This window comes from Pleurodeles waltl, chromosome 5, assembly GCF_031143425.1.
Source record: "Pleurodeles waltl isolate 20211129_DDA chromosome 5, aPleWal1.hap1.20221129, whole genome shotgun sequence".
Taxonomy (NCBI): Eukaryota; Metazoa; Chordata; class Amphibia; order Caudata; family Salamandridae; genus Pleurodeles; species Pleurodeles waltl.
Window position 1 is genome coordinate 1,419,450,177 of NC_090444.1, and position 27,198 is coordinate 1,419,477,374.

Here is a 27,198-nt window from a genome sequence, read left to right on the forward strand (position 1 = left end):
TAAAACATACAGACACATCAGAAAACTAGCACCTTGCATGAAACCAATAAAAGAGTGTAGTTACTACCCATGAAGCAAGCATATACTCTGATATTTTGATTTTGGCACAGTATATAAGTAAAACAAATGTAAATGAATACATTTCATAGGAAAAGCACAGTGGGAACAATGACAGAGGGAGGAAAAGCCCTACTGGAAATTTATTTATAATGCAGTGTGTCCAGCTTTGTTTTTCAAAGACCACAATTTCACACTGACTTAAGTATTATCAATGATTAGATACATTATTCATAGTTTGTTGGATACCTCTGTCTATTGTTGTTTTGGCACTCTTAGAACAATGAGTTTCAACAGCAAAATGTAATCACATGTCTATTTGAATTTGGAAACATAATGTTCACATGATATGGGTAGCAATCATGTTATCATTCATCCCACTGTAAAATAGGTACCTTTGTTTCCCTAAATGACTACAAGATTAAGAGCCTGATTAGATCTGGGCGGAGGGTAATACTACATCACAAATGTGAAGGATATCCTGTCTGCCGTATTACTATCCAATTATATCCTATGTTGATTGTAATACGGTGGGCGGGATATCCCTCATGTTTGTTACAGCGTATTCCCTCCAACCAGATCTAAACCAGACCCTAAATAAATATCTATGATGACAAATCAAAGCACTTTCAATTTAATTTCAAAGACACCATATTTGCAAGACTTCAGAGTAAGCAGGCTGTGACGTGATTTTTCCGATGTAGGTCTAGAATAATGGTTCTTAACCTCTGTTCCAACAACCCTTTGCTGTCCATTAAGCATACTCAGGAGGGGTGTGACTGCTTAGAAACTTAAACAATGAACAGATTAATAAAGTGCATAAAAATAAAAAAGCAACTTTGAAATTTGAAAATGTTAAGAGAGTCTCGGAGGCTAATTAAGTTAATATCCTCAGATTGACTTGTGGGACTGTGCAAGTGCATCAAACAGAACATAGTATGGCCATCAGGTTGCCTTGAATGAATTTAGAAAAGCTACACATTTCCCATCAAAATTGAAATTGTGTTTTTATATTTCTTTGTGAATAAGGTATTTCAGTATTTGTTTATTGTTTCATGGTTCAAATCATAGAAATTGTTTATGCCAGGGTCCCTTGTTTTCAGTCTTGACTGAGTTGGGGTCCTCAGATTCAAATATTTATACAATGGGGGCCCAAGATTCCAGTAATCCACAGGTGTCAAAAGGTTAAGAACCACTGGTCTAGAATATGAATGCCATGTAGATTCAGTGTAGGTGCATTGAGCTTTCAAAGGTATCATAAAAATGTGCCACGAATCTGACCTTCCCTGGACCTACAGTGGGTGATACCAGTCCACAGCACAGCTGAGACATAACAACATAGCTCCAAAATACAACCCTGGAAGTTGCACGTGTTCAAGAACTAGATGCTTAATGTTCACATTGAGATAATACTATCTTTACATCATGACACACATTTTACAAATGATCCTAAAGTGTTGCAACTCGAGTAACAAAAAATGTTTCCACTTCCGACGTTAAAATGTTCCCGAAGGCACATAGGGGGTCATTCCGACCCCCGCGGGCGGCAGTAGCCGCCCGCCTGGCGGGAACCGCCAGATGACCGTACCGCGGTCAAAAGACCGCGGCGGTCATTATGATTTTCCCGCTGGGTGGGCGGGCGACCGCCAAAAGGCCGCCCGCCCGCCCAGCGGGAAAGCCACAGCAACGATGAAGCCGGCTCCGAATGGAGCCGGCGGAGTTGCTTTTGTGCGACGGGTGCAGTTGCACCCGTCGCGATTTTCAGTGTCTGCTATGCAGACACTGAAAATCAATGTGGGGCCCTGTTAGGGGGCCCATGACACCCGTTCCCGCCAGCCTGGTTCTGGCGGTCAAAACCGCCAGGACCAGGCTGGCGGGAAGGGGGTCGGAATCCCCATGGCGGCGCTGCCTGCAGCGCCGCCATGGAGGACTCTTTAGGCCAGGGGAAAACCGTCGGGAAACCGCCGGTTTCCCTTTTCTGACCGCGGCTTTACCGCCGCGGTCAGAATTGGCCTGGATGCACCGCCAGCCTGTTGGCGGTGCATCCACCGACCCCGTCCCTGGCGGTCCATGACCGCCAGGGTCAGAATGAGGCCCATAATGTTTGATGCAAGGATGCGTGTTGCATTAAAAAATTATAGCCACAACTTGCACAAACAACTTCTGGCTGTTCACCTACTATCAATTTGCCACGAACGGCGGCGTAATTAAATGACATAGACTTTTTAAGGCATGGGCAAAGTGGGCGTGGGGTCATAATTACCTTGAATAATTCTTTAAAACAGTTTAAATACCGTTTTCCTTTAATTTAATTTAATTTTATTCAGAGTGATGAGTCTATAATTGACATTTAGCATAGACATTTTGTGTTTGTATAGCATGGAACATCCATTAAAAAGTTTATTTCGGATCAATACAGGACCCCCGCATACGAGAAATAGGAGAGAGTCACTGAGATTATTTGCAGTAATATTAATGAGCTGCTGATGTGTTACAATATTAAAAACATACTCCAGAATCCATTAATATTAAATGAAAACAAACACATTGAGAATTTGCGCGAGTGCGTCTGTGCACTGTCCTGTGACCTGGCAAAGAAATTGCTGAAATTGGATCATCAATTCAAAGCTGTTCCGAACAGAGGCCCCCAAAATAGGTTTGTCCCAAATTCCTTCCGATGACCCTAAAGTGACATGGCATAATGGCTTAATTTCAGGAAATTCCCTTAACATGAGTAACACGAGCCTCTCTAAAGTGAGCGAAATACGCCATCATAATTTACATTTCGAAGGGCCTTGTAAAAACCGATATTCAGTAAGTGTATATAATCTAGCAAAGCAACATAGACCGCACTCTACATTACTTCTATTGAAAGCTACAGGAAATCAGTGAAAACACAGAATACTATTTTGGTGATCTTGCTCACTGCATCCTCTGATGAGCTCATCATTTGAGATAAAGTGCTTCTAACTTTCATATAACACCATGGTCATGGTCATGGTATGGTAATAGTCAATGATTAACTAAGCAAACAACAAGGTAAATATATATTTATTACACTAAGCACTTACAAAGCAACACCGCAGACATTGCGTCAGGGATACAAAAATTCCTTCATTTGCATATCAAAAAGTAACCATTTGCATTAAAGCAATGTAACAAAGCAGGCAAAAACACATAACAAATACATTAAGCTATGTCGTGCAATGAAAGAGACACCAGGAATATACAAGATTCATAAATGAACGATTATGAACAAACATAAACCACTAGCATGTGATTAGTGAAACATATAGTTTGAACACGTATGTGATCATTATGTGGTACCTTGTTCTATGCTATTGCTCCGCACCGGAACCTGTGGAAGTTGTCTTCCTCTACGATTGCTGTACGTAAAATTTCCCGAATGTGATTGCAATGTATTTCCCTGTTGGTGTATTCTGCAAATGGAAGAATATCCGAAAAAGATAATGAATGTCTTTTTTCTCATCAAATATATGGCATGAGAATTACATTATGGCTTCATGAAAAGCATTGCACATATCTTTGAATGCATTGCAAAAGCAGTGAAGTCAAAATAATTATAAAAAACATTGCCGGCGAGCTCCTCCTAATTTTTAATTCAAATACGATTTTGACATTACGAAGCACTACACTGAAAGGCATCAACGGATGTGTGTCTTAATTGTGAGAAAGGAGGGACATACTTTGGCTTTTGAAAACAAATATTACATTTAATATTTTAACCTAAATTTGTATAAATACTAAACTGAAATTACCTAATATTTCACTGTCCCTATTACCGCACCTGCTATTTCACTGTGACTACCCATTGTGATGTGTAGTCAACTGCCCATTTACTGCAAACAGTGCCATCCAGATAAAACCATAATTTCAGCTATTTTAGTTGTAACTTTCACAATCTCAGTTATTTGTTCCCTGCTAGTTCTCTACTTATCTTTCTTGCCGTGTTCTAACGTAATATTTAGAACCCTGACTCGAAAATAGGATTCTACTCTAATGACATCCATGGTGAAATTGCAGCAGGATCTGGGTGAGTTTCTGATTATCGTTAAGAGAGGAGATCTGATTAACTCTGCCATGCTGTGTTCATACATCCTGATTGGATCATGTCTTGCGTGCTCTCAAAATACATTTAAATAGAGGGGTATTAGTTAGTAAGCAAAAACCTCCCCAAAATTTTCCATGTGAACAAATGATCAATACTGAAACGTATCTCATCCCTATTGGTCACAAAATAAATCACCTCGGTCACACTTTGTCATATGAGCATTCTTAGCTCCTCCAGACTCCACTCCTAATATTGCCTTCAAAACATAATGCAATTGTTTATCAATTTATCTTAGTTCTTTTTGCAGATATACTGATCTATTCTCAAGAATAGAGTATGGCTTTGAACTTTAACAAAATGCATGCATATATATCAATGTGCCTAACCGATATAATATTAATTACAAAACACTTGGGCCAGACCAACTATGGTTGCAAATCCTCCAATTGGCGTTTGCAATCATTACAATTCTATTTTCTATGTTCTAATTTAATTTAAGGAGTCAGAAACGTTTTCCTGACTCCTTAAACGGGATTCCGAGGCTTGCTGGAAATACTGAATAAGTATCACATCTATATATGTTTTGTTTACTGAAATGCAGTCACAAAACATTGGAATTGTACTGACACCTCAAAGGAGGTGGTATTGCAATTGTAAAAAGGAAGGGGTCCCAAATGTTTGTAAAACTAAAGCAAAAGTTTGCTGTGAGTAGGCAAAGGTCCAAGTGACTACTACCAACTCTTAAACATACCTTAAAAATGTGAATTTAAGCAGCTGCATTAAAAAAGGAGTTTGCATTATTTAAACGCAATCAGACATGGTGGCCTGCTGACCCCACCAGGCTTCTATTACTGTGATGGCCTCCACCTGTAGTGAGTCACAATTTTCTACCTTCCTCATTAATGTGTTGAAATTTTAACAACAAAACCATTAACATATAGGGCAGTTCTTAAAATTCTTTACTGACTGCAAAAATACTAGTGCCAACTGCGACCAGTTTTTTGCAACCAGAAAGTAAATAGTACATCTGCCCCATAATCATTTCTGAACTCATCTGTCTTAGCCTAGCTAGGGGTGAGCAATACATTCTGCCAACAGAGTTGGTGGAATGTTGGCCACTCTGTGTTAGTCTGGAAACATGGAGTTCTGATAAAAGTCTGCTAACCGCCACATGGTGGAGTTTTTCTATTTCTTGAGGCTCGCCAATGACAAATTGGAGTGTGCAAGTGAGATTTGGCATCCTCTATTGTGATTTTCTATTGCTAGGAGAGCACGTGGTGAGGTTTCCCCAATGCAGGCAATTGATGCCAGATGAGACTGTACATGGTCAGAAAACTGCTATTCGAGTAGAAAATCTACTTAAGCGGCAGAAAAATCAACTTGAGAAGGAGTCCCCTCTGAAGGCCATGTGGTCCTGCTCACGCTGATTTTTCAGCACGAAATAAGCTACCAGTCCTAAAAATCAGCACAATTATCTCAAGGTTCCTATTTCCTCCCATTCGCAGATTTTTCATGTATCTCCATGGAATTCCAAGGAGTGAAACTCCATGAGGTATGCCCACTACTAGCAATGGATATTTGAACTTGTTCACAAGGTATATTTTATTTATGGAATGTTTATGGTGCTATATGAAACAGTGCATAAAACAGAGATGTGTCCGCCAAATAAATATAAATTCTTTTAAAAAATACTATCAATGATGTATTTTTTATTGTTTCTCCTAGTAAAAATGGAGAATACCAAAAAAGTAAAACCAAACTGTTTCCACCAATCTCTTAAGCGTTATTTTCTCAGAAATACATGAACTTCCTCCTACATGTATACAAGAGCTTTTTTATTACTAAAATACTTCTTGTCCCATGACCAATCAACTCATATTCCCTAACTAAGCAAAATAAATTGGGAAACATGTTGCTTGTCTGCCTCAAGGATAATTCCTTTGACTTAGAGCCTGATTTTGAGTTTGGTGGAGGGGGTTACTCCATCACAATGTGACGGATTTCCCCTCCACCTTATTATGATACCATAATAGCCTATGGAAATCGCAATAAAGCGGATGGGATATCTGTCATGTTTGTCACGGAGTAACCAACCTGCCAAACTCTAAATCAAGCCCTTAGTCTTTGTATTCTAGACCAGTGAGCATTTTCCCATAACATTGACTTGTAACTGCAGAGCAGATCATGCACTGGGGTGCCACAAGAAACATCTACAATGCAGAGTAAATGGACATCTCTTTTACACTATCAGACAAACTATAGAGAGTGAATACAATTAAAATATAAAATGATGCAGTTTGTACCAAGGTATCAAGTAAGATTTACCTGTTAATAAAAATACAAGCATGTAGGTATTTATAAAAAACATAAAACCTAGCATTTGGAATGAGAAATATTGTTTATAGCTGTGAGTAAAACAATATAGTCCATGTATATATTTTTCAGTATTGCTTTTACAAGGCATTTTATAAACACAATATTCAAACGTTATCGATCAAATAGAAAACACATACAATGGAAGGACACATTGCGATAAATGCGGCAAATGAAAAATGCTTTCAATGAATCCTTCTGAATGAGATGCTGCCAGCTGAAGAAGGGATAAGGTAGATATGATGTGGGTGTGATTACTATGAAGAAAAACATCACCACACCACAGTGGCAGCAAGCGTGACTGCACTGTACACTCGGGGAGGTACAACACAACACAGACATCTGGAAGGCAGTACACGAACACAGTGCTGTACAAGTAATAGCACCTTCTTGGAAGTGGAGATGGTGGCGCCGACACTCCTGTAGCTAGGTGATGTACTGAGCACACGTGTTTGACACTAGAAGGCTCACTTGACCTGGAGCGAGTGTAGTATTTTCCCCTAAAGCTTTGCTGATAGGACGTTCTTGGGGCTGCGTGTGCCCTTCTATAATGACTTGGTAGTACTCTATAACATTAGGGTCAAAAAAGATTTTTGAGTCAACAGCCCAAAACTGTTTTTTTTTGTCCTATGGAGAAACCTATAAGAGCAAAATATACAGTATCACATTTGAAGGATTTGAGGAAATGCAAATAAAATGTATAACTTACATTAGTCTAACAACTGTGAATTTAGATAGTAGATTAATGTTCCTATACTATGATCATATTTTGACATAAACATATCACAAATATCCTGCAACTTTTCTAAAGACAACAATGAGCACTACTGCACATGGACAACCCTGCTTTCAGCTAGTAGTTGACATTTTTCATACTTTGATGTCACTAGACACGCACCAGCACCAAATATCATAGTTTAAGAGACTTAAATTTCATTCAAGTTTTTGCTTTATCCTGGTGAAAATAAAACCATAAAAATGGGGAATAGTTCTAGGCAAACATGAAATTGAAATTAAACATGAGGACAAAAACACAAGGTTTTATACGAAATCTATGGACTGAAGAAATTTGATCTGAAAACCACATCCCACCCCATCCATAGTGTTCAGAACTACAACATTTGAAATAATAGGCAGGCCAATGAGACTGTGCAGCAGAAATAGGCTAGAAAAGTTTCCTTTTTCTGGAAATATCAAATATACGTCTTATCTAAAAGCGTATCTTACTATTAAGGAGGCTTTGTTTGGCGATCTCTAGGACTTACCTCTTTTTGGGCTCTACAGTCCGCCTTCATCATCTGGTGGTCATACAGAGAAATCTAATAGTCTATTTGCCTAATGTGTGTACCATCTTTGAAGGTCAACGCTCTAAAATGTCAGACACTGGGCATATACAGCACCACAAAAGCATTTTAATGGCAGACACTACCTGTTCTTTTCAGACAAGCTCAAACCTTTAACCATTGCATAAAGTTAATACACAATTATAGACATATTTTTAATTCAGCCTTGGGACTGCTTTATAGTGTCTTTTTTTCAGTATTTGATCAACATACTTTTTTGAGTAGTAGGCTACAATTAGGTGGCTTGTTTTCAGGGGTGTTGCCCCCTGCTCAGGCAGGCAGTGACAAATTTGTCACTGCCTGACTGAGCCACAGGAGTTTAGGGTGGGGTGGGGTCATGGCAGGGAAGTGAAGTGCTGGGCACTCATAAGTGGGATTGTCAGTTTGGCTGTCCGTCTTAGCCGGCCAAACTGACATGCACACTTACATTTCTCCAACCCGGCTGTGTAACACGGCTGGGTTGGAGAAATGGCATAGGCTCCCTTTGCCTTAGCTAGCGTCAAACCAGCCGCTCAGGCCAATCCAGACGCTGCTCTCATGCTTGCTTTAGCATGACAGCTGCGTCTGGATTTGGAGCCTGTCCTTTGTGCCCTGGAGCCAGGAAGAGAGGAGAGTCATGGAGGTGGCCAGGAGCGGGAATGTCAGAAAGGTAATGTTTTTTCAACAGTCCTCCCACCCTTCACCCTGTCACCCCTGATAGAGGGCAGACACCCCTGCTTGTTATGGTGATGTTTGGGTCTTACCTCTTGCGGGTTCTCCATTCAGCCTTCACCTCTAGGCGATTGTGTGGCAATGGCTGATAGCCTATCGGCCTGCCATAGGATCCATTTTTTAAAGTTAGCCCTCTAGATTGTTGAGCGCTACTGGGCAGATACATGCCCACAAAAACATATTTAATGGCAGATGCTGCACATCAAGCACACCAAAGGCAAACATGTCTGCATTAAGCCTGTTATGGGATGACTCCTTCCTAACTAGATGTGGCTAAATTAGCTTTCTGGGCTGGACATGGCCTTAACAATCCTAGAAGGGTATAAAGCTCTGCATGTTAACAGGTCTGTATTTAAACACGGAATCAACAGGTAGATACTCTATCCACCAGAAAAAGCTTTACTGAAGTAAGCAGCTTTTTCTTCTGATGGATTCATCTACTGGTGAACTCTCATCCTTTGAACAGAATCTCCAAGCAGTTCCACACTCGGAGGTGGGTGCCTGTCTACCTACACCAAAAAATCTTGCAAAACAGAACAGGCAAAGTGACCGTCCCTCCTCACTTCCATATCTAAACAATAGTGCTTAAAACATGTGGCGGGAGGCCTAAGTTGCTGCTTTACAAATGTCAACTACAGGGACACCTTTAGCTAAAGCAGAAGTAGAAGACTTAGCTCTAGTAGAATTAGCTCTAATCCCTCACGTGGTTCTTTGTTAGCCATGGCATAGCAGATCTTTATGCACACGATGATCCATCTGGACAATGTCCTCTTATGCACCGCTTTTCTTTTCATCTTGCCCAAATAGCCAAAAAACAGCTGGTCATCCTGTTGAAGATCACAAGTTCTGCCCATATAAAAGCTCACAGCCCTTTTAGGGACCAAACAATGAAGCCTTTCCTACTCTTTAGATGGATGTGGAGGAGGATAGAGAGTAGGAAGGGTGATAGACTGACCCAAGAGGAAGGGAGTAACCACTTTTGGCAGAAAAGCAGCCCTGGTTCTCAACACCAACATCTGTGCATATTTAGCCACGAAGGGGAGTTTCAAACTTAATGCCTGCAATTTACTAACTCATCTAGGTGATGTTATAGCAACCAGAAAAATAGTTTTGAAAGTAGTCTCAGAGGACAACTATGTAAGGATTCAAATGGAGTACCCATAAATCAAGTTAGTACTGATTGTATGTGATACTGTGTTGTGAGCTCTATAGGTGCAATTGGTCTGATAGTTATTGAGCCTCTGTTAAATGGAATGGATGGCATTAAATGCATACATGAGGTTTGAATATTGGTGGGTTACTGGTAGACGTGAAGACTACAAAAAGAAAGAAGTGGGATATATTGACATACCACAGGAAGTGACAACTCTAAACTGCTATCCTATCAGGACCACATATAGTGATTACCACATTGACATCTGTAGACATTGCTGCAGAAAAGGCTGACATGACATTAGATACTTTTTTTCATATTGCAAATGTAATAATGAATTGCTTTATCATCTCCTTCACATTATGGCTTTTGTTTAGGCCACTTAACTGTTAGGAACCCCCAGTGCAAAGGGTAGGACGCACTGCCACGGTTCAGGGACAGCTCCCCGCTTTTGTGTTATGTTTGTATGATTGTACACGCATGAAGGATCACCACCTGTGCTCGACCTGTGTTCTGCCTCCTGTGGATTCGGGAAAGGCTTCAATTTTATACAGCCACAAACTGCTCTTGGGCAGGATCACAAGGGTGTGGAATTTTGAACTTCTTTCCTTACTTTTCTGTTATCTCTCCTTCTGGCCGCGTAAGGACGCCAGTAAACCAGTACCTTTGCCCTCTACCTATTTCCAACTTGTGTATGCTTAGGGTGAACAAGAATAAAGTGCCATGTAGTAAAATTGAAGTGCACTCTCTGCTTTACTAATGACTTCTGCTGTTGGCAGGTGACGGTCTGATTTCTTGAAGAATCAACTGTCTGCTCCCTCATGTCTTATTAGGACTGAGCGGCAGGGACAGCCTGCCAACACCCTTTTGTTTCTCCATGCTAAGCAGATGAATTTTCTGCGTAGCATAACAAGGGAAAGTTGCTGATCAGTTATGGGCAACCCTCTAAGCAAAGGGGATTTGGATACCAGTATGCCTTCACCGCCTAAGGATTCTCCGGTGCACCTGGTCACTGTTAAACAAGGTTTACAGACATTACTGTTCCTTGACAAGTGGCATACGTTTACGGCCAAAGACCAGAATTATGTAGGAAGGTAGCCTCTATCTACCCTTGTTACCCCAACTTTTGGCCTGTTTGTGAGTATATGTGAGGGTGTTTCTACTGTCTCACTGGGATCCTGCTAGCCAGGGCCCAGTGCTCATAGTGAAAACCCTATGTTGTCAATATGTTTGATATGTGTCACTGGGATCCTGCTAGCCGTGACCCCAGTGCTCATAAGTTTGTGGCCTATATGTGTTCCCTGTGTGGTGCCTAACTGTATCACTGAGGCTCTGCTAATCAGAACCTCAGTGTTTATGCTCATAGTGAAAAACCTATGTTGTCAGTGTGTTTGATATGGCTCACTGGTATCCTGCTAGCCAGGACCCCAGTGCTCATAAGTTTGTGGCCTATATGTGTTCCCTGTGTGGTGCCTAACTCTATTACTGAGGCTCATCTAATCAGATCCTCAGTGTTTATGCTCTCTCTGCTTTTAAAATTGTCACTACAGTCTAGTGACTAATTTTTCCAATTCTGATTGGCACACTGGAGCACCCTTATAATTCCCTAATATATGGTACCTAGGTACCCAGGGTATAGGGGTTCCAAGATATCCCTATGGGCTGCAGCATTTATTTTGCCACCCATAGGGAGCTCAGACAATTCTTACACAGGACTGCCACTGCAGCCTGGGTGAAATAACGTCCACGTTATTTCACAGCCATTTTACACTGCACTAAAGTTCTTATAAGAACTTATAAGTCACCTATATGTCTAACCTTCCCACAGTGAAGGTTAGGTGCAAAGTTACTTAGTGTGAGGGCACCCTGACACTAGCCAAGGTGCCCCAACATTGTTCAGGGCAATTTCCCCAGACTTTGTGAGTGCGGGGACACCATTACACGCGTGCACTACATATGGGTCAATACCTATATGTAGCGTCACAATGGTAACTGCGAACATGGCCATGTAACATGTCTAGGATCACTGAATTGTCACCTCAATACCATTCTGGTACTATAGTGGGTACCTTGTGGTACTTACACCTTGTGCCAGGTGCAGTTATCCGTTATTAGTAGATTAGAGGTGTTCTAGCAGCTTAGGCTGATAGAGGTAGCTATAGCAGAGCAGCTTAGGCTGTACTAGGAGATATGCAAAGCTCCTACTATACCACTTATATCACTTAATACTATGGCCCTCATTACAACATTGGTGGTAAAAGCCGCTTACCGCCGTGCAGAAGACTGTCAACACACCGCTGCGGCAGCGGAATTCCGCCACGGTCATTATGACCCACAGCTCAGAATCTGCCAAAACTGACACACCCACACAAGTCAGCCACACCAAAGGTCAGTGATAAACTGGCGAAAACAAAACCTCCACCGTCACGCCAACAGAAATATGACCACACTATCACGACCCACAAATCCATGCGGCGGTCTTTCAACCGCGGTATTCCATTGGCAGTACATACAGCCGCGCTCAAAATACACACACCTTTACAAAACACTACCACATTGGACAATTCCAAATACACACACCTGATACAGTATAAAAACCACACCCACATCACCCACAAACCCCTACGACCACAATTGCGACAGAAGGCCATAGAGAGACACCACCATCTACAACCAAGCATCCACAGGCACACAATACCATCACCCACATAACATCCACGCACCTCACACAACACCCCACTAAATATCACCCCACACATTACAACACACACCACCCCACACATCACCCACACCACCCCATGGCACGGCAAAGACACCCCAGGTTCTCTGAGGAGGAGCTCAGGGTCATGGTGGGGGAAATCATCCGGGTAGAGCCACAGCTATTCAGATCACAGGTGCAGCACACCTCCATAGCTAGGAAGATGGAGCTATGGCGAAGAATAGTGGACAGGGTCAACGCAGTGGGACAGCACCCAAGAAATAGGGATGACATCAGGAAGAGGTGGAACGACCTACGGGGGAAGTTGCGTTCCGTGGTCTCAAGACACCATATCGCGGTACAGAGGACTGGCGGCAGACCCCCACCTCCTCCCCCACAACTAACAACACGGGAGGAGCAAGTCTTGGCTATTCTGCATCCTGAGGGCCTTGCAGGAGTAGCTGGAGGAATTGACTCTGGTGAGTCAAATCTTTAACTACTTCATCTCCCACCCTACCTGCATGCTATCACATACCCTCACCCTCACCCCCATCACTCCAACTCCTCACAAATGTCCCAATATCACAAACCACACATCCCAACACCAAACCCTGCATGCAACAACAAAGCATGGACACCCATCACTAAAGCATGCCCACTGCACATACCCATACACCCCCCTAAACCACCATTACACAAGGTCCCACACAGGAATGCAAGCACTGGGGTACACGGTCACCTACCCATTGCACACCATGGCACACACAGATGCAATAATCATGCTTTTACACCCCTGCAGGACCCCTACCCAACGTCACTGCACAGGAGGGTCCAGACATGTCCACACCACCAACAGAAGAGGCCCACAGTGATGACAGCTGGGACCTCGGGACAGTCGGTTCCCCTCACACTGGCACAGGACACCACAGAGCTTCCCCCGCTGGAAACACCAGCACAGCACCCACCCAGCGGGCCCATACCTCTGTCCCCAGGACACGTCAAGCAGCAGTGTGTCCACCACTACAGGGAACCCAGGCTAACCCACCACCCCAACAACAACAGGGACCTGGGGGCAGTGGCAGTGGGCACACCGTTCAGGGGACAGAGGCCCAGGGAAACAGGGGAACTGGAGGGCTGCTGTGTGACAGGGGGAGGACAGGCCCAGGGAACCCACTCTCCACGAAGCCCTCTCAAACATCATGGGAGCGTACCATCATTCCCAGGAGACGATGGCAACGGTACTGGCCAAGTTTCAGGAGACCCAGCGGCTGCAGGAGGAACAGTATTTGGGCTTCAGGGAGGACTCAGATCCATCAATTCCACACTGGGCACCATCGTAGGGGTGCTGAAGGAAGTCCTCAACACCAGGAGGGACACTGTGAAACAACAAGGGGCCCCTGACACTAGCCTGGACGATGAACTGCCCACCACCTCAGCCGGCGCTAGTGGACAGGAGGCACCACCACAGGACCACCACACCAGCATCCCACTCCCTGCAGATGGAGAACCACCTCTCAAATGGTCCCTGAGATCCAGGACAAAGACAGAGAACGATGCCAAGACCCCTGCCAAGAAATGAGACCACCCTGAATGTCATCCTTTTGTCCCACCTTGTCACCCTGTCCATCCTCAAACTGCCCCAGCTCCACTTCCTATGCCCATATGTGCAATGCACCTGTGAGACTAATAGACTGGACTCTGCCATGGACATTCCTCCACCATCACCCCTCACCATTTTACAACCCCCTCCAATATTGAGCACTTACATAAACACCCTTAAAACACAAAACAATCTGGAGTCTGTCTGTGATTTCGAAAATGTGTATTAGCAATTACAGTGACAAAATGCTCTTTCAATTGTAATGTCAACATACCTATGTCACACAGATCTAGTCCATGAGGAAACAAAGCAGATGTCACACAGTGGGACCCACATTTGTGAAATCGTAAGGGAAAGTGACAACTCAGTGACCATACACTGGGTGAAAAGGACAGACAGTAGAGAGGTAGTAGTGTTAAAGTACATGTAGTAGGCAGAATCACAGAGTTCCTGCTGTCGATGTCCTCTTCTTCTGCTTCTGCGTCTTCGCTGTCCACAGGCTCCACAGCTGCCACAACACCTCCATCTGGACCATCCTCCTGCAGAAAAGGCACCTGTCATGGCAAAGCCAAGTTGTGAAGCATACAGCAGGCCACGATGATCTGGCACACCTTCTTTGGTGAGTAGAATAGGGAACCACCTGTCATATGGAGGCACCTGAACCTGGCCTTCAGGAGGCCGAAGGTCCGCTATATAATCCTCCTGGTTCGCCTATGTGCCTCATTGTAGCGTTCCTCTGCCCTTGTCCTGGGATTCCTCACTGGGGTCAGTAGCCATAACAGGTTGGGGTAACCAGAGTCACCTGCAAATGGCGAGAGACAACTGTTAGACACACACTAACTCTTAGGGATATCCCCAGACAACTATTCCCACTGATTTGGTTCCAAGTGCTCACCTAATAGCCACACACGGTGCCTCTGGAGTTGCCCCATCACATAAGGGATGCTGCTATTCCGCAGGATGTAAGCACCATGCACTAAGTCCAGGGAATTTGGCATTAACATGGACGATGTACTGGTCTGCCAAACACACCATCTGCACATTCAACGAATGGTAACTCTTCTGATTTCTGTACACCTGTTCACTCCTGCGGGGGGGACCAAGGCCTCATGTGTCCCATCAATGGCACCTATGATGTTGGGGATATGTCCCAGGGCATAGAAGTCACCTTTCACTGTAGGCAAATCCTCCACCTGAGGGAAAACGATGTAGCTCCGCATGTGTTTCAGCAGGGCAGAAAACACTCTGGACAACATGTTGGAAAACATAGGCTGGGACATCCCCGACGCTATGGCCACTGTAGTTTGAAAAGACACACTTGCAAGGAAATGGAGTACTGAGAGCACCTGCACTTGAGGGGAGATTCCTGTGGGATGGCGGATAGGTGACATCAGGTCTGGCTCCAACTGGGCACACAGTTCCAGGATTGTGGCACGATCAAGCCTGTAGGTGATGATTACATGTCTTTCCTCCATTGTCGACAGGTCCACCAGCGATCTGTACACCAGAGGATGCCGCCATCTCCTCATATGTCCCAGCGGACGGTGCCTATGAAGGACAACAGCGAGCACAGAGCCAACCAACTCAGAGGTACGTAAACACAGCTTACTCAGAAAACCATTCCGAACCCAAATTTTTTCTGTATGAGTGTTGAGCCAATTCCTAGGTATGTGTGACGCAGTTAAAAGTAAAGCCATGTGGGCCCCTGAAATGGCGGCTGCCTGACCTGTAAAGTGAGACAATGGGATGTGAGGTAACTGCACTGGCGTTGTACACCGTCGCGGTAGGCGGTCGAAGAACGCGGCGCAATTCTGCATTGGTTAACATTGGACCCTATGGGTCCCAGGAGCCAATGACGATGTACGCCGGCGGTGACGGTACGCACCGCCGCAGACGTGACCGCCACTTTCTATCTGATCTTCGACAGGAGAGGACCTACACTGCAAGTGCTGCTGTGATCTCAGTCTGGAAGAGACAATGGCTCATGCGTCTGGGGAAAGGGCCCCTGCCTTCAGCACGGAGGAGTTGGAGAAACTCGTGGATGGGATCCTCCCCCAGTGCACGCTACTCTACGGTCCTCCAGACAAACAGGTAAGTACACTGTGAGCATGCTGAATGAGCAATGCCTGTGTAGAGTGGTGTGGATGAAAGATATGGGGGGGGGGAGAATGATGCGTGCAGGAAATGACGGTGAGTGCATGTGCTACATGCCAAGGTTAGGGATGCGGGCCAATGACTGTGACGGTGAAATTGGTAATAACTTCTCTTTTTCCCCTATACAATTCATGTAGGTCAGCGCCCACCAGAAGAAGGATATTTGGCGTGCCATCGCCAAGGATGTCCGGACCCTGGGGGTCTACCACAGATGGAGCACCCACTGCCGGAAAAGATGGGAGGACATTCGCCGCTGGAGCAATGAGACGGCGGTGGCCCAGCTGGGGATGACCTCCCAACGTGGGAGGAGTGCCCGTCGCACCATGACCCCTCTAATGTTCAGGATCTTGGCGGTGGAGTATCCAGACTTGGATGGGCGCTTGAGGGCATCACAACAGCAACAAGGGGGTGAGTACACTCTCATTCTGCTGATTCAGCGCACAGTGGAGGTGTCTGGGTGTGGGAGGTAGGCTGTGGGTTTCCCTAGGCCAGGGCGAGTGTGCTAGTTAAGTCCCCTTTTTCATGCAGACCCTGTGGCACCCCAACCCATCTGGATACAGTGCCAACTACACCTAGTCAGGCTCCTGTGACATCCATGTGTGCAGATATCAGCCATAGCCTTGTAGGCCATGTCCCAGAGATTGAATAGTAGACCCCAAGTGCGTGGCGTAGTGCAGGGGGCTTCTGTGTCTGTCGTGTCTGCCAACGGTAGCGGTAATGCATGCACTCAACATGTCTTTCTTCTATCTCCCCCCCCTTTTTGTGGTCTCCCTGTACATGTGTGCATTAGCATCATCAGGCGGAGGAGCAGTGGCACCGGAGCAGGAGGGAGCTGCATCCCACATGGCCCTGGAGGGCGACACTACGGAGTCTGATTTCACCAGTGGGACGGAGGGCGAGGGGAGCTCCACGGCGGGGACAGGAGCTGACACCAGTGATACGGACTCAACCTCTGATGTGAGCTCCCTTGTGGTGCTGGGCCCATCTGTGCCCCCGCACCTACAGGTACAGCCGCCACCCCCCCCAGCACTGCCCTCCCAGCAGCCCCTCAGCCTATGCCCCATGCCCGCTCAACTAGGAGGGTGGGCATCTCCTTCGCCTCAGGCACCTCAGGCCATGCCCCAGTCACCCCTGCTGCCCTCAGTGAGGAGGCCATTGACCTCCTCAGGTCCCTCACTGTTGGGCAGTCTACCATTTTGAATGCCATCCAGGGTGTAGAGAGGCAGTTGCAACAAACCAATGCATTTCTGGAGGGCATTTATTCTGGTCAGGCAGCCCTTCAGCAAGCTTTTCAGACTCTGGCCTCAGCACTGATGGCAGCCATTGTCCCTGTCTCTAGCTTCGCCCCTCCAACTTCCTCCACCCAGACCCAATCCCGTGTACCTCAGCCTATCCCAAGCGCACCATCAGAGCAGCATGCACACACCTCAACACACAAAGGAAGCTCAGGCAAACATAAGCACCAAACATCCCACGGGCACTCACGCAAGCATCACACACATGCAGACATAGCAACATCCACTGCCTCCACTGTGTCCCCCTGCTCCTCGTCTCCCTCCTCCCTTCCAGTCTCGTCTCCACTCACACCTGCATGCACAACATCTACAGCCACTACTTCTATCACCAGCACACCCACCACCACACCCCGCTCACGTGCACTCACCACCCCCACTACCATTCACACATCCCCTGTGCCCTCTCCCTGTGTGTCTGTGACGCCACCTCCCAAGGTACACAAACGCAGCCACACACCAACCCAACAGCCATCCACCTCACAACAGCCTCCAGCGCATGCACCTTCACCCGAAGTCAACAAACGGACACCTCCTACAAACACAACCTTTTCCTCCACTCCCAAACCCCCTCCATCTACCCGTCCCAGTGTTCCTCAGAAACTTTTCCTGGCCACCCTTGACCTGTTTCCCTTACCTCCCCCACCCCGTCAGTCTCCTAGGGCCCGTCTCTCCAGGTCCCAACCTAGCACCTCAGCCACAACATCAGCGGGACCAGTGGTGCCAGTAGTCACCGGATTCTGGAGTGCACCAGGCAGCAGGGCAGCCAGTGTGGCAAGGAGCCACAGCACGGACAGTCTCCCACCTGTCAAGCATCAAAAGTTGGCCAGTGCCCGGCAGGAGAGGGGGAAGATAACAGCCACCAAAGCCGCTCCCAGGGGTACAGGTGGGAGTGTGGAGTCAGCTACGACACCTTCCAAGGTGGGGAAGGGGCACAAGAAACCCAGCAAGTCTGGGAAGATCAGCACGGTGGAGAAGACCGCCATCAGCCCGCTGCCCAGGAGCCGGCCAGCAGCAGCCCCGCTGGCCCAGACAGGACGGCCAGCAGCAGCCCCGCTGCCCAGACAGGACCGCCAGCAGCAGCCCCGCTGCCCAGGAGGTGACCACCAGCAGCCCCACTGCCCCAGACAGAACTGCCAGCAGCAGCCCCACTGCCCAGGAGGCGACCGCCATCAGCCCGATGCCCAAGACAGGACCACCAGCAGCTGAAGCGCTGCCAAGGACACCGCCGCAACAAGCACCACTGCCAAAGACACCGCTGCCACAAGCACCGCTGCCAAAGACACCGCCGCCACAAGCACCGCTGCCAAGGACACCGCTGCCACAAGCACTGCTGCCAAAGACACCGTGGCCACAAGCACCACAGGCCCATAAGCGCCAAAAGCTCTGATGCTACTGAGGCCGCCACGAGCAGGATGAAGCACTCTGGGCACAAAGCCCCCTCCAGAACCAGTGGAGATTCACATCCACTACCTCAGTCCTTGGCAGGATGAAGCACTCTGGGCACAAAGCCTGCTCCAGAACCAGTGGAGATTCACATCCACTACCTCTGTCCTTGGCAGGATGAAGCACTCTGGGCACAAAGCCCCCTCCATAACCAGTGGAGACTGTTATCCACTTGAGAGACTGTGGCTTTGCACTCCCCAGGACTGAATAGTGGGCAAACCACCCACTTGTGAGACTTGTGAGACTGCGGCTCTGCACTCCCCAGGATTGAACAGTGGGCAAACCACCCACTTGTGAGACTTGTGAGACTGTGGCTTTGCACTCCTCAGGATTGAACAGTGGGCAAACCACCCACTGTAGAGACTTGTGAGACTGTGGCTTTGCACTCCCCAGGATTGAACAGTGGGCATGGAGCCCCCTTGTGGATTTTGCGTTGTGCACTAAACCGGCTGAGGTGCCCACCCTTTCCCTTCCCCCTGAGGTGCCTGTTTTATTTCTATCTGATGCCCCTGCAGTGTTCTCTCCGTCTTGTTCGGGTATCTTGTGTGGGCCTCGCCCATGCAGTGTGGGCCCAGTGGTCCACGGACTTTAAGGGTGGAATACCTTGTACTAATAGTCTTGGTGTATATATTTGTAAATAGTGTATGTGTATTATTTGACTACTGAATTTTAATACATTACAATAGTTCACCTCATTTCCTTTTGTCTTTGCATTCTTCTGGGAGGTTTTGGGGGATGTAACTGTAATGTATCATGCTGTATTAGTGTGTGTGTTGTCGTGGGTGAGGGTGGGGGTGTTGCATTTTGCGCGTGTGTGTCACTGTTTTTTCCCTTCCCTGTGTCGTAGGTGCAGTACTCACCGTGGTCTTCGTCGCCAGCGTTCGTGCTCCTGGTAGAGGAGCAAGAAGATAAAGGCTGGGAAAATGTGGAGCTCTGGTTCCATGGCGTCCTGGTTCCTCGTGGGGTGTGCAGAGGTGAGCGTTTCCTTTCGAAGTCCTGTTTCCGCCGTGTTTTTGTTCGCGGTGAATCTGCCCCGAAAAAGGTGGTGGATTGGTAGGTTGTGATACTGTGGGTGGTACATTGTCCTTCGCCTGTTGGCGGTGACCGCCATTCTGTTTGTTTGTACCACCGTGGCGGTCAGAGTGTAAAAGTGGCTGTCTTTGTTGGCAGTTTCCACTACGGTCGGAATTCCAGTTTGTTTTCCGCCAGCCTGTTGGCGGTCTTACCGTCACTTTAACACCGACCGCTAGGGTTGTAATGACCACCTATATCATAAGAAAACACAACACTCAGTACTTTATTTTTGTGACGATATGCGAAAAGTATCTCAGAGGATATACTCCCTTAGGAGGTAAGTAATGTACACAAAATATACACACACAAACCAAATCAGGTAAGTAAACAGTTAGAAAAGTAGTGCAAACAGTGTAGAACACAATAGCAGGCAATAGGAGACAATAGGCCTAGGGGCAACACAAACCATATACTCCAAAAGTGGAATGCGAACCACAAATGGATCCCAGGCCTAGTGTAGTGTGTAGAGGGTTGCTGGAAGTGTAAGAAAACACTAAGGGTGTCCAAAATACCCCACCCCAGGAGCCTGAAAAGTGGGAGTAAAGTTACCCTACTACCCTAGAAAGACAGTAAAGTCGAGGTAGGGGATTCTGCAGGGACAACAACTGACTGCAAAACACTGAAGACGGATTCCTGGACCCGAGGACCTGTAAAGGAAGGGGACCAAGTCCAAGAGTCACGCAAGTGTCCAGGGGGGGCAGGAGCCCACTAAACCCCAGATGAAGGTGCAAAAGGGCTGCCTCCGGGTGGAAGAAGCCGAAGATTCTGCAACAACGGAATGTGCCAGGAACTTCTCCTTTGGTCAGAAGATGTCCTACGCACGCTGGAGGATGCAGAGTTGTTCCCACGCAGAAAGACCGCAAACAAGCCTTTCTAGCTGCAAGAGTCGCGGTTGAGGACGTTTGGGTGCTGCTAAGGCCAAGGAAGGACCAGGAGGTCGCCCCTTGGAGGAGGAGACAGAGGGGGCACTCAGCAACACAGAGAGCCCATGCAGAAGCAGGTAGCACCCGCAGAAGCACCTGAACAGGCACTTAGAAGATCTGAGGACGATGGTCGACTTAGAACAACAAAAGAGGGTCCCACAACGTCAGAGTCCAACTCAGCGAGTTGAGCAATGCAGGACGGAATGCTGGGGACCTGGGCTAGGCTGTACACAAAGGAAGTCTTGCAAAAGTGCACAGAATCCCAGGCAGCTGCAGTTCACGCAGTACACAGGATTACTGCCGGCGTGGGGAGGCAAGGACTTACCTCCACCAAATTTGGACAGAAGGGCCACTGGAATGCCGGGGACACTGGGACCCAGCTCCTGTGTTCCAGGGACCACGCTCATCAGGATGAGAGGGGACCCAGAGGACCGGTGATGCAGAAGTTTGGTGCCAGGGGTGGCAGGGGGAAGATTCCGTCGACCCACTGAAGATTTCTTCTTGGTTTCCAGTGCAGGGTGAAGGCAGACAGCCCTCATAACATGCACTACCAGGAAACCGTCAAGAAAACCGTCAGGATGAGGCGCTACAATGTTGCTGGTGGCTTCTTGCTACTTTGTTGCGGTTATGCAGGCGTCCTGGAGCAGTCAGCGGTCAATCCTTGGCAGAAGTCGAAGAGGAAAGTGCAGAGGAACTCTGGTGAGCTCTTGCATTCGTTATCTGGTGAGATACCCACAGGGGAGACCCTCAATAGCCCTCAGAGGAGGATTGGCTACAGAGAAAGGTAAGCACCTATCAGGAGGGATCTCTGACATCACCTGCTGGCACTGGCACAAAGAGTTGTCCATTGTGCCCTCAGACCTCTGCATCCAAGATGGCAGAGGTCTGGGACACACTGGAGGAGCTCTGAGCACCTCCCCTGAGAGGTGCTGGTCAGGGGAGTGGTCACTCCCCTTTCGTTTGTCCAGTTTTGCATCAGAGCAGGACTGGGGGGATTCCTGAACCGGTGTAGACTGGCTTATGCAAGGAGGGCACTATCTGTGCCCTTCAAAGCATTTCGAGAGGCCAGGAGAGGCTACTCCTCCCAGGACCTTCACACCTATTTCCAAAGGGAGAGGGTGTAACACCCTCTCTCAGAGGAAATCCTTTGTTCTGCCTTCCTGGGACTGGGCTGCTCAGGCCCCAGGGGGGCAGAAACCTGTGTGAGGGGTGGCAGCAGCGGTAGCTGCAGAGAAAACCCCGGGAGGTTAGTTTGGAAGTACCCGGGCTCTATGCTGAAGACCCGGGATGCATGGAATTGTCCCCCCAAATACCAGAATGGTATTGGGGTGACAATTTCATGATCCTAGACATGTTGCATGGCCATGTTCAGAGTTACCATGGTGATGCTACATATAGGTATTGACCTATATGTAGTGCACACGTGTAATGGTGTCCCCGCACTCACAAAGTCCGGGGAAATTGCCCTGAACGATGTAGGAGCACTTTGGCTAGTGCCAGGGTGCCCTCAACCTAAGTAACTTTGCACCTAACCTTCACTAAGTGAGGGTTAGACATATATGTGACTTATTAAGTGCAGTGTAAAATGGCTGTGAAATAACGTGGACGTTATTTCACTCAGGCTGCAGTGGCAGACCTGTGTAAGAATTGTCTGAGCTCCCCATGGGTGGCAAAAGCAATGCTGCAGCCCATAGGGATCTCCTGAAACCCCAATACCCTGGGTACCTAGGTACCATATACTAGGGAGTTATAAGGGTGTTCCAGTGTGCTAATCAGAATTGGTAAAATTAGTCACTAGCCTGCAGTGACAATTTTAAAAGCAGAGAGAGCATAAAAACTGAGGTTTTGGTTAGCAGAGCCTCAGTGATACAGTTAGGCACCACACAGGGAACACATATAGACCCCAAACTTAAGAGCACTGGGGTCCTGGCTAGCAGGATCCCAGTGACACATATCAAACATACTGACAACATAGGGTTTTTCACTATGAGTCTGGGGCCTGGCTAGCAGGATACCAGTGAGACAGTAAAAACACCCTGACATATACTCACAAACACGCCAAAAGTGGGGGTAACAAGGCTAGAAAGAGGCTACCCTCCTACAGAAGTGCAGATCCATGACAAGAACTGGTGCATATGTGTGTCCAAACTGGGGCCCTGAAAAAGAGTTTACCCTAACACTAGTAAACAACCACATATAGCGGGGAGGCAAGAGTGGGTGTAAGGAATCTGCAGCTAGATAGAGTCTCTACCAGATAATGCGTTACCAAAGGTAAGTAGTTTGTTCATCTGATAAAGACTTCTAGCTGCAGATTCCTTACCTTTGATTAGATGCCCAAGCCATATCCTCCTGGCGGTGGGCTTTAGACAAATGTTTTCAGACTAGAAAGTCCTACAAGACCAAATGGGTGAAATGCCCTCCCTGCGGACCTTACTGTACAGGCAGTAGTGTTTAGCAAACGTGTGCAGTGACGCACACGTTGCTGCCTGACAGATGTCCAGGACTGGGTCTCCATGAGCTAATGCCATGGTCACATGTTTCCCTCTGGTGGAATGGGCTCGTAAGCACTCAGGTGGCTACTTCTAAGCCAGGGCATAGCAGGTTTTAATACAGAGAACGATCCACCATGAAATGGTTCGTTTTTGTACTGCCCAACCCTTCTTTGCTCCGAAATACCCCACAAAGAGTTGGTTCTCTACCAGGAACTCCTTTGTTCAAGGTAGAAGGACAATGCTATGCTCTTTTTGGGTCCAGACAGTGGAGTCACTCCTCTTTCTTAGAGGGATGTGGGGGAGCAACGAAGGCGGCAGGGTGACAGTTTGACCCAGGTGAAATGGGGTCACCACCTTTGGAAGGTAAGAGGTACGGGTGTACAGAACTACCTTGTCTGGAAATACTGTGAGATATGGGGACTTCGATGATGAGGCCTGTATCTCACTCACCCTCCAGGCAGATGTTATTACCACTAAGAAGGCTGTCTTGATGGTAAGCAGCCAGAGGGGACAATTTTGCAGTGCCTCGAAGGGAGCACACATTAAGTAAGTGAACTCGATTAAGATTCGACAAAGGCATGATAAAAGGCATAGGGGAAAACATATGTACAGGCCCTTTCAGAAACCTATTTACAATTGGGAACCTGAACATAGATGGTTGATCATGCAATCGCAGAAAGGTGGATAAAGCAGAGAGATAGGCCTTCAGGGTGCCCAGAGCAGAACCCTTCTGGGCAAGAGAAAAATGAAAAGAGGAACATCAGATAGAGAAGCAATAGGAGAATCTATAGACTTCTCTGTACAATATTTTTACAAATCGTTGCCAATGGCAGGTGTATACCATTTTTTTGTGGAGGAACGTCTGGCTACCAAGATACCATTACAGACTTCCGGGGGAAGGTCGAAAGCTGTCAACTATTGCTGCTCAATATTCTACACATGAAGATGCAGAGTTGACATGTTCAGGTATAGAACCCTCTTCTTCTGCTGCAACAGAAGATCCTCCCAAAGGGGCAGCCTGATTGAATGATCAATGCTCATTTTCAGAAGCTTGGGATACCACACTCTCCTTGCCCAGTCCGATCCACAAGGATTACTTGAGCCCAGCCACTCTAGATTTTCTTGAGAACTCTGGGCAGGAGTGATATGGGCGGAAAGGCGTACAGGAGGCTTGAGCTCCACCTGCGACGAAAAGCATCGCCGAAAGATTGCTGCCTAGGAAACTCCAGCGCGCAGCACTGATGACTTCGCATTCTCTTCAGAGGCAAATAGATGAAACCAAGGCTCTCCCCACTGCTGAAAGAGATCTTGCACCCCCTCCGAATGGAGACACCACTCGTGATCTACTTGGCATTGACAGCTGAGTGCATCCACCCTGGCGTTCTGAGAACCTGCCAGGTGTTGAACCACATCTATGTCCAGACATGCAGGACCTCTTGACCTGCACTAAAATTCTCTTGACAGAGGGAAGAAATGCCTTCAATGCTAGTTTGATCGCCCAGAGCACGAGCATGTTGATGTGGAGTCTGGATTCCACCGGAGAGCAGAGTTCTCAGATCTCCACACCTTCCAGATGGCTGGCCAATCCCAGAAGTGACACATCTGTCATTACTGTAAGGTCTGGCTGAGGAAGGGAGAGGAGTCTGCCTCTGACCCAATCGTGGTTCATAATCCATCATTGCAGGTCTTCCTGATGATCTGCAGTACCAACGCGTCCAATGTTATGTACTGCCAGTGGAGGAAATTATGGTGTATTCTCTCTCCAATTGTGCCTTAAGAGCCCCTTTGTAGCACCCACAAGGTAATACATGGAAAAAGTCCACTTTTTTATCAGAAAGAAAATCAGAAAATGCATCTAACAAAGAAACCTACATGCTAGACTGATATCTTGTCCCACCTAAACTATGGAATTTGTTACTCCCACAAATAAGATCCACCAAGAACCATATCAGCTTCAGAAGACTAGCTAGAGAGCTGCCTCTTTCCTTCATGATTACATACTCAAAACACAGCAATGTACAGCAACAGTAAGAAACTAAAAGTACATTATAAGCATTAAGAAAATGTAAACAAATAACCTCTGCTATGAATATGTGACCACATACACACACACATATATACACGCTTTTGACTATATTAAAAAAATGTATATGGTAACATATGTTTAGTTATACAGTACATGAATATGTATATCTAGATATGTAAATGGTATTGTGTGCCTATGAATGTGTGCATTAATATGGGTTTTGCCTTTGTGTAGGGATATACCTGAGTATGTGAGTATGTTCGCGTAAGCACAACAGCATTAATGACAAATGTCAATGTGAGTTTGTGTGTGTAAATACATACCCAATTAAAAAACTAAAAATTTAGAACAACAAAGCTACATTTTGGATTAGAAAAATCTATGAATGCTTATGCTTCGGATGGACATGCATGTCTGACTATCTAAAAATGACTATCTAGGTGTCTGCATGTAGATGCATCTATGTATTTGACATTAAACATATAACAGTTATATATAGTGAAAAACATTTAAAGAAACATCTGGTAAGCATATGACAATAAATGTACGTTTATGCATTTTATATATATATATATATATATATATATATATATATATATATATATATATATATATATATGTCATATTATGTAGATAACATATGTACAAGTCTCTGCATATGAGTTTTACGCTTCTTTGTATGGTAATACATTTATGTCAGGTTATGTAAAAAGGATTATAGGGTAGGAACCTATAAATATATATATATTCGCTAAAAAAACAAAGGTTACAAGGGTGTTATAGTTAGCCTCTGAATTTACAGACAAAAAAACATAGAAATTCAGCTGTTATAGCTAGAATTATTTCAAGTAACTATAACTCATGCCATAAGGAAACTATAACACGCGCCCTCGCCATGCACATTTTTCTCATCAATACTTTTACTGCAAATGTCACAGAGACATTATCAATGATGTCCTAGGAGATGTCATGAGTAATGTAATATCTGGGGTAATTAGCAGTGCATGGCGTGGGTGCAAGTTATAGTTACCTGAAATAACTCTTAACTATAAAAGCTGAATTTCCAAGGTATTGTGTGTGTAAAATCTGAACCTATCTATAACTTGTCTGTAACATTTCTTTTTTAGTGATTTGCTAAGTTTAAAAAAAATATATATTTCTTAACTATAACGCCCCATTAACCTTTGTTTTTTCAGTGAATTTCTAGTTTTATTTAACGTTAAGTAAGATGCCCATCGCAATGAATTGAGGGGCGGAGGAGGAGGTTGGATGCAGGGCCTGGCCTAGCATTGTGCTGCCCCCACCCAAGCTTGATGCTCCTGCCCCATCCCTTGTTATCCATTGTCCAAGTCCATCCCCCTGCTCCCTCATTACAACCTGTGTGGACTTTGTTCAGCCACTGCCCTTCCTGTCTACCCTGAACAGTTAGCTTGCTGCCTCATCCATCTCCTCCCTAGCTACTGTTTTCTAAGTCCATGCACCAGCCCCCTCCCTGCTGCCCTACATGGTTTTGTGTGCTGCCACTGCCCCTCCCTCCTTCTCTTCATGGTCCGTTATGCTGCAACTGTCCTGCCTGTCTATCCGGTATGGTTTGCTTGCTGCCCTTGCCTCTTTTCCCTCTGCTCTCTGTTGTCCATGTGCATGCCCCTGTCCCCTCCCAATTCCTTTCCATGGTCCGCTTTGCTACACTTCCATTAAGCTTGCCCTGTGTGGTGCATTGTGTTGCTGCAATCCCTGATATTTGCCCTGTCAGGTCCTGTTTGGTGCCCCAGGCCATCTCCCTC

General features: G+C 46.4%; 1 protein-coding gene across 7 annotated transcripts in view; it reads right to left on the bottom strand.

The window, feature by feature from the left end:
* The window catches only part of RIMS1 (regulating synaptic membrane exocytosis 1), a 2,255,956-nt gene that overhangs the window by 585,963 nt on the left and 1,642,795 nt on the right, over positions 1–27,198 (bottom strand). For 6 of the 7 annotated variants that reach the window (XM_069235695.1, XM_069235701.1, XM_069235700.1 and 3 more), the window contains one exon: positions 3,385–3,497. In XM_069235695.1, coding sequence (XP_069091796.1) covers positions 3,385–3,497 — 113 coding nt within the window. Of the gene's footprint in view, positions 1–3,384; positions 3,498–6,888; positions 7,069–27,198 lie in introns of all 7 variants that reach the window. The other variant, XM_069235694.1, reaches the window with a different exon arrangement.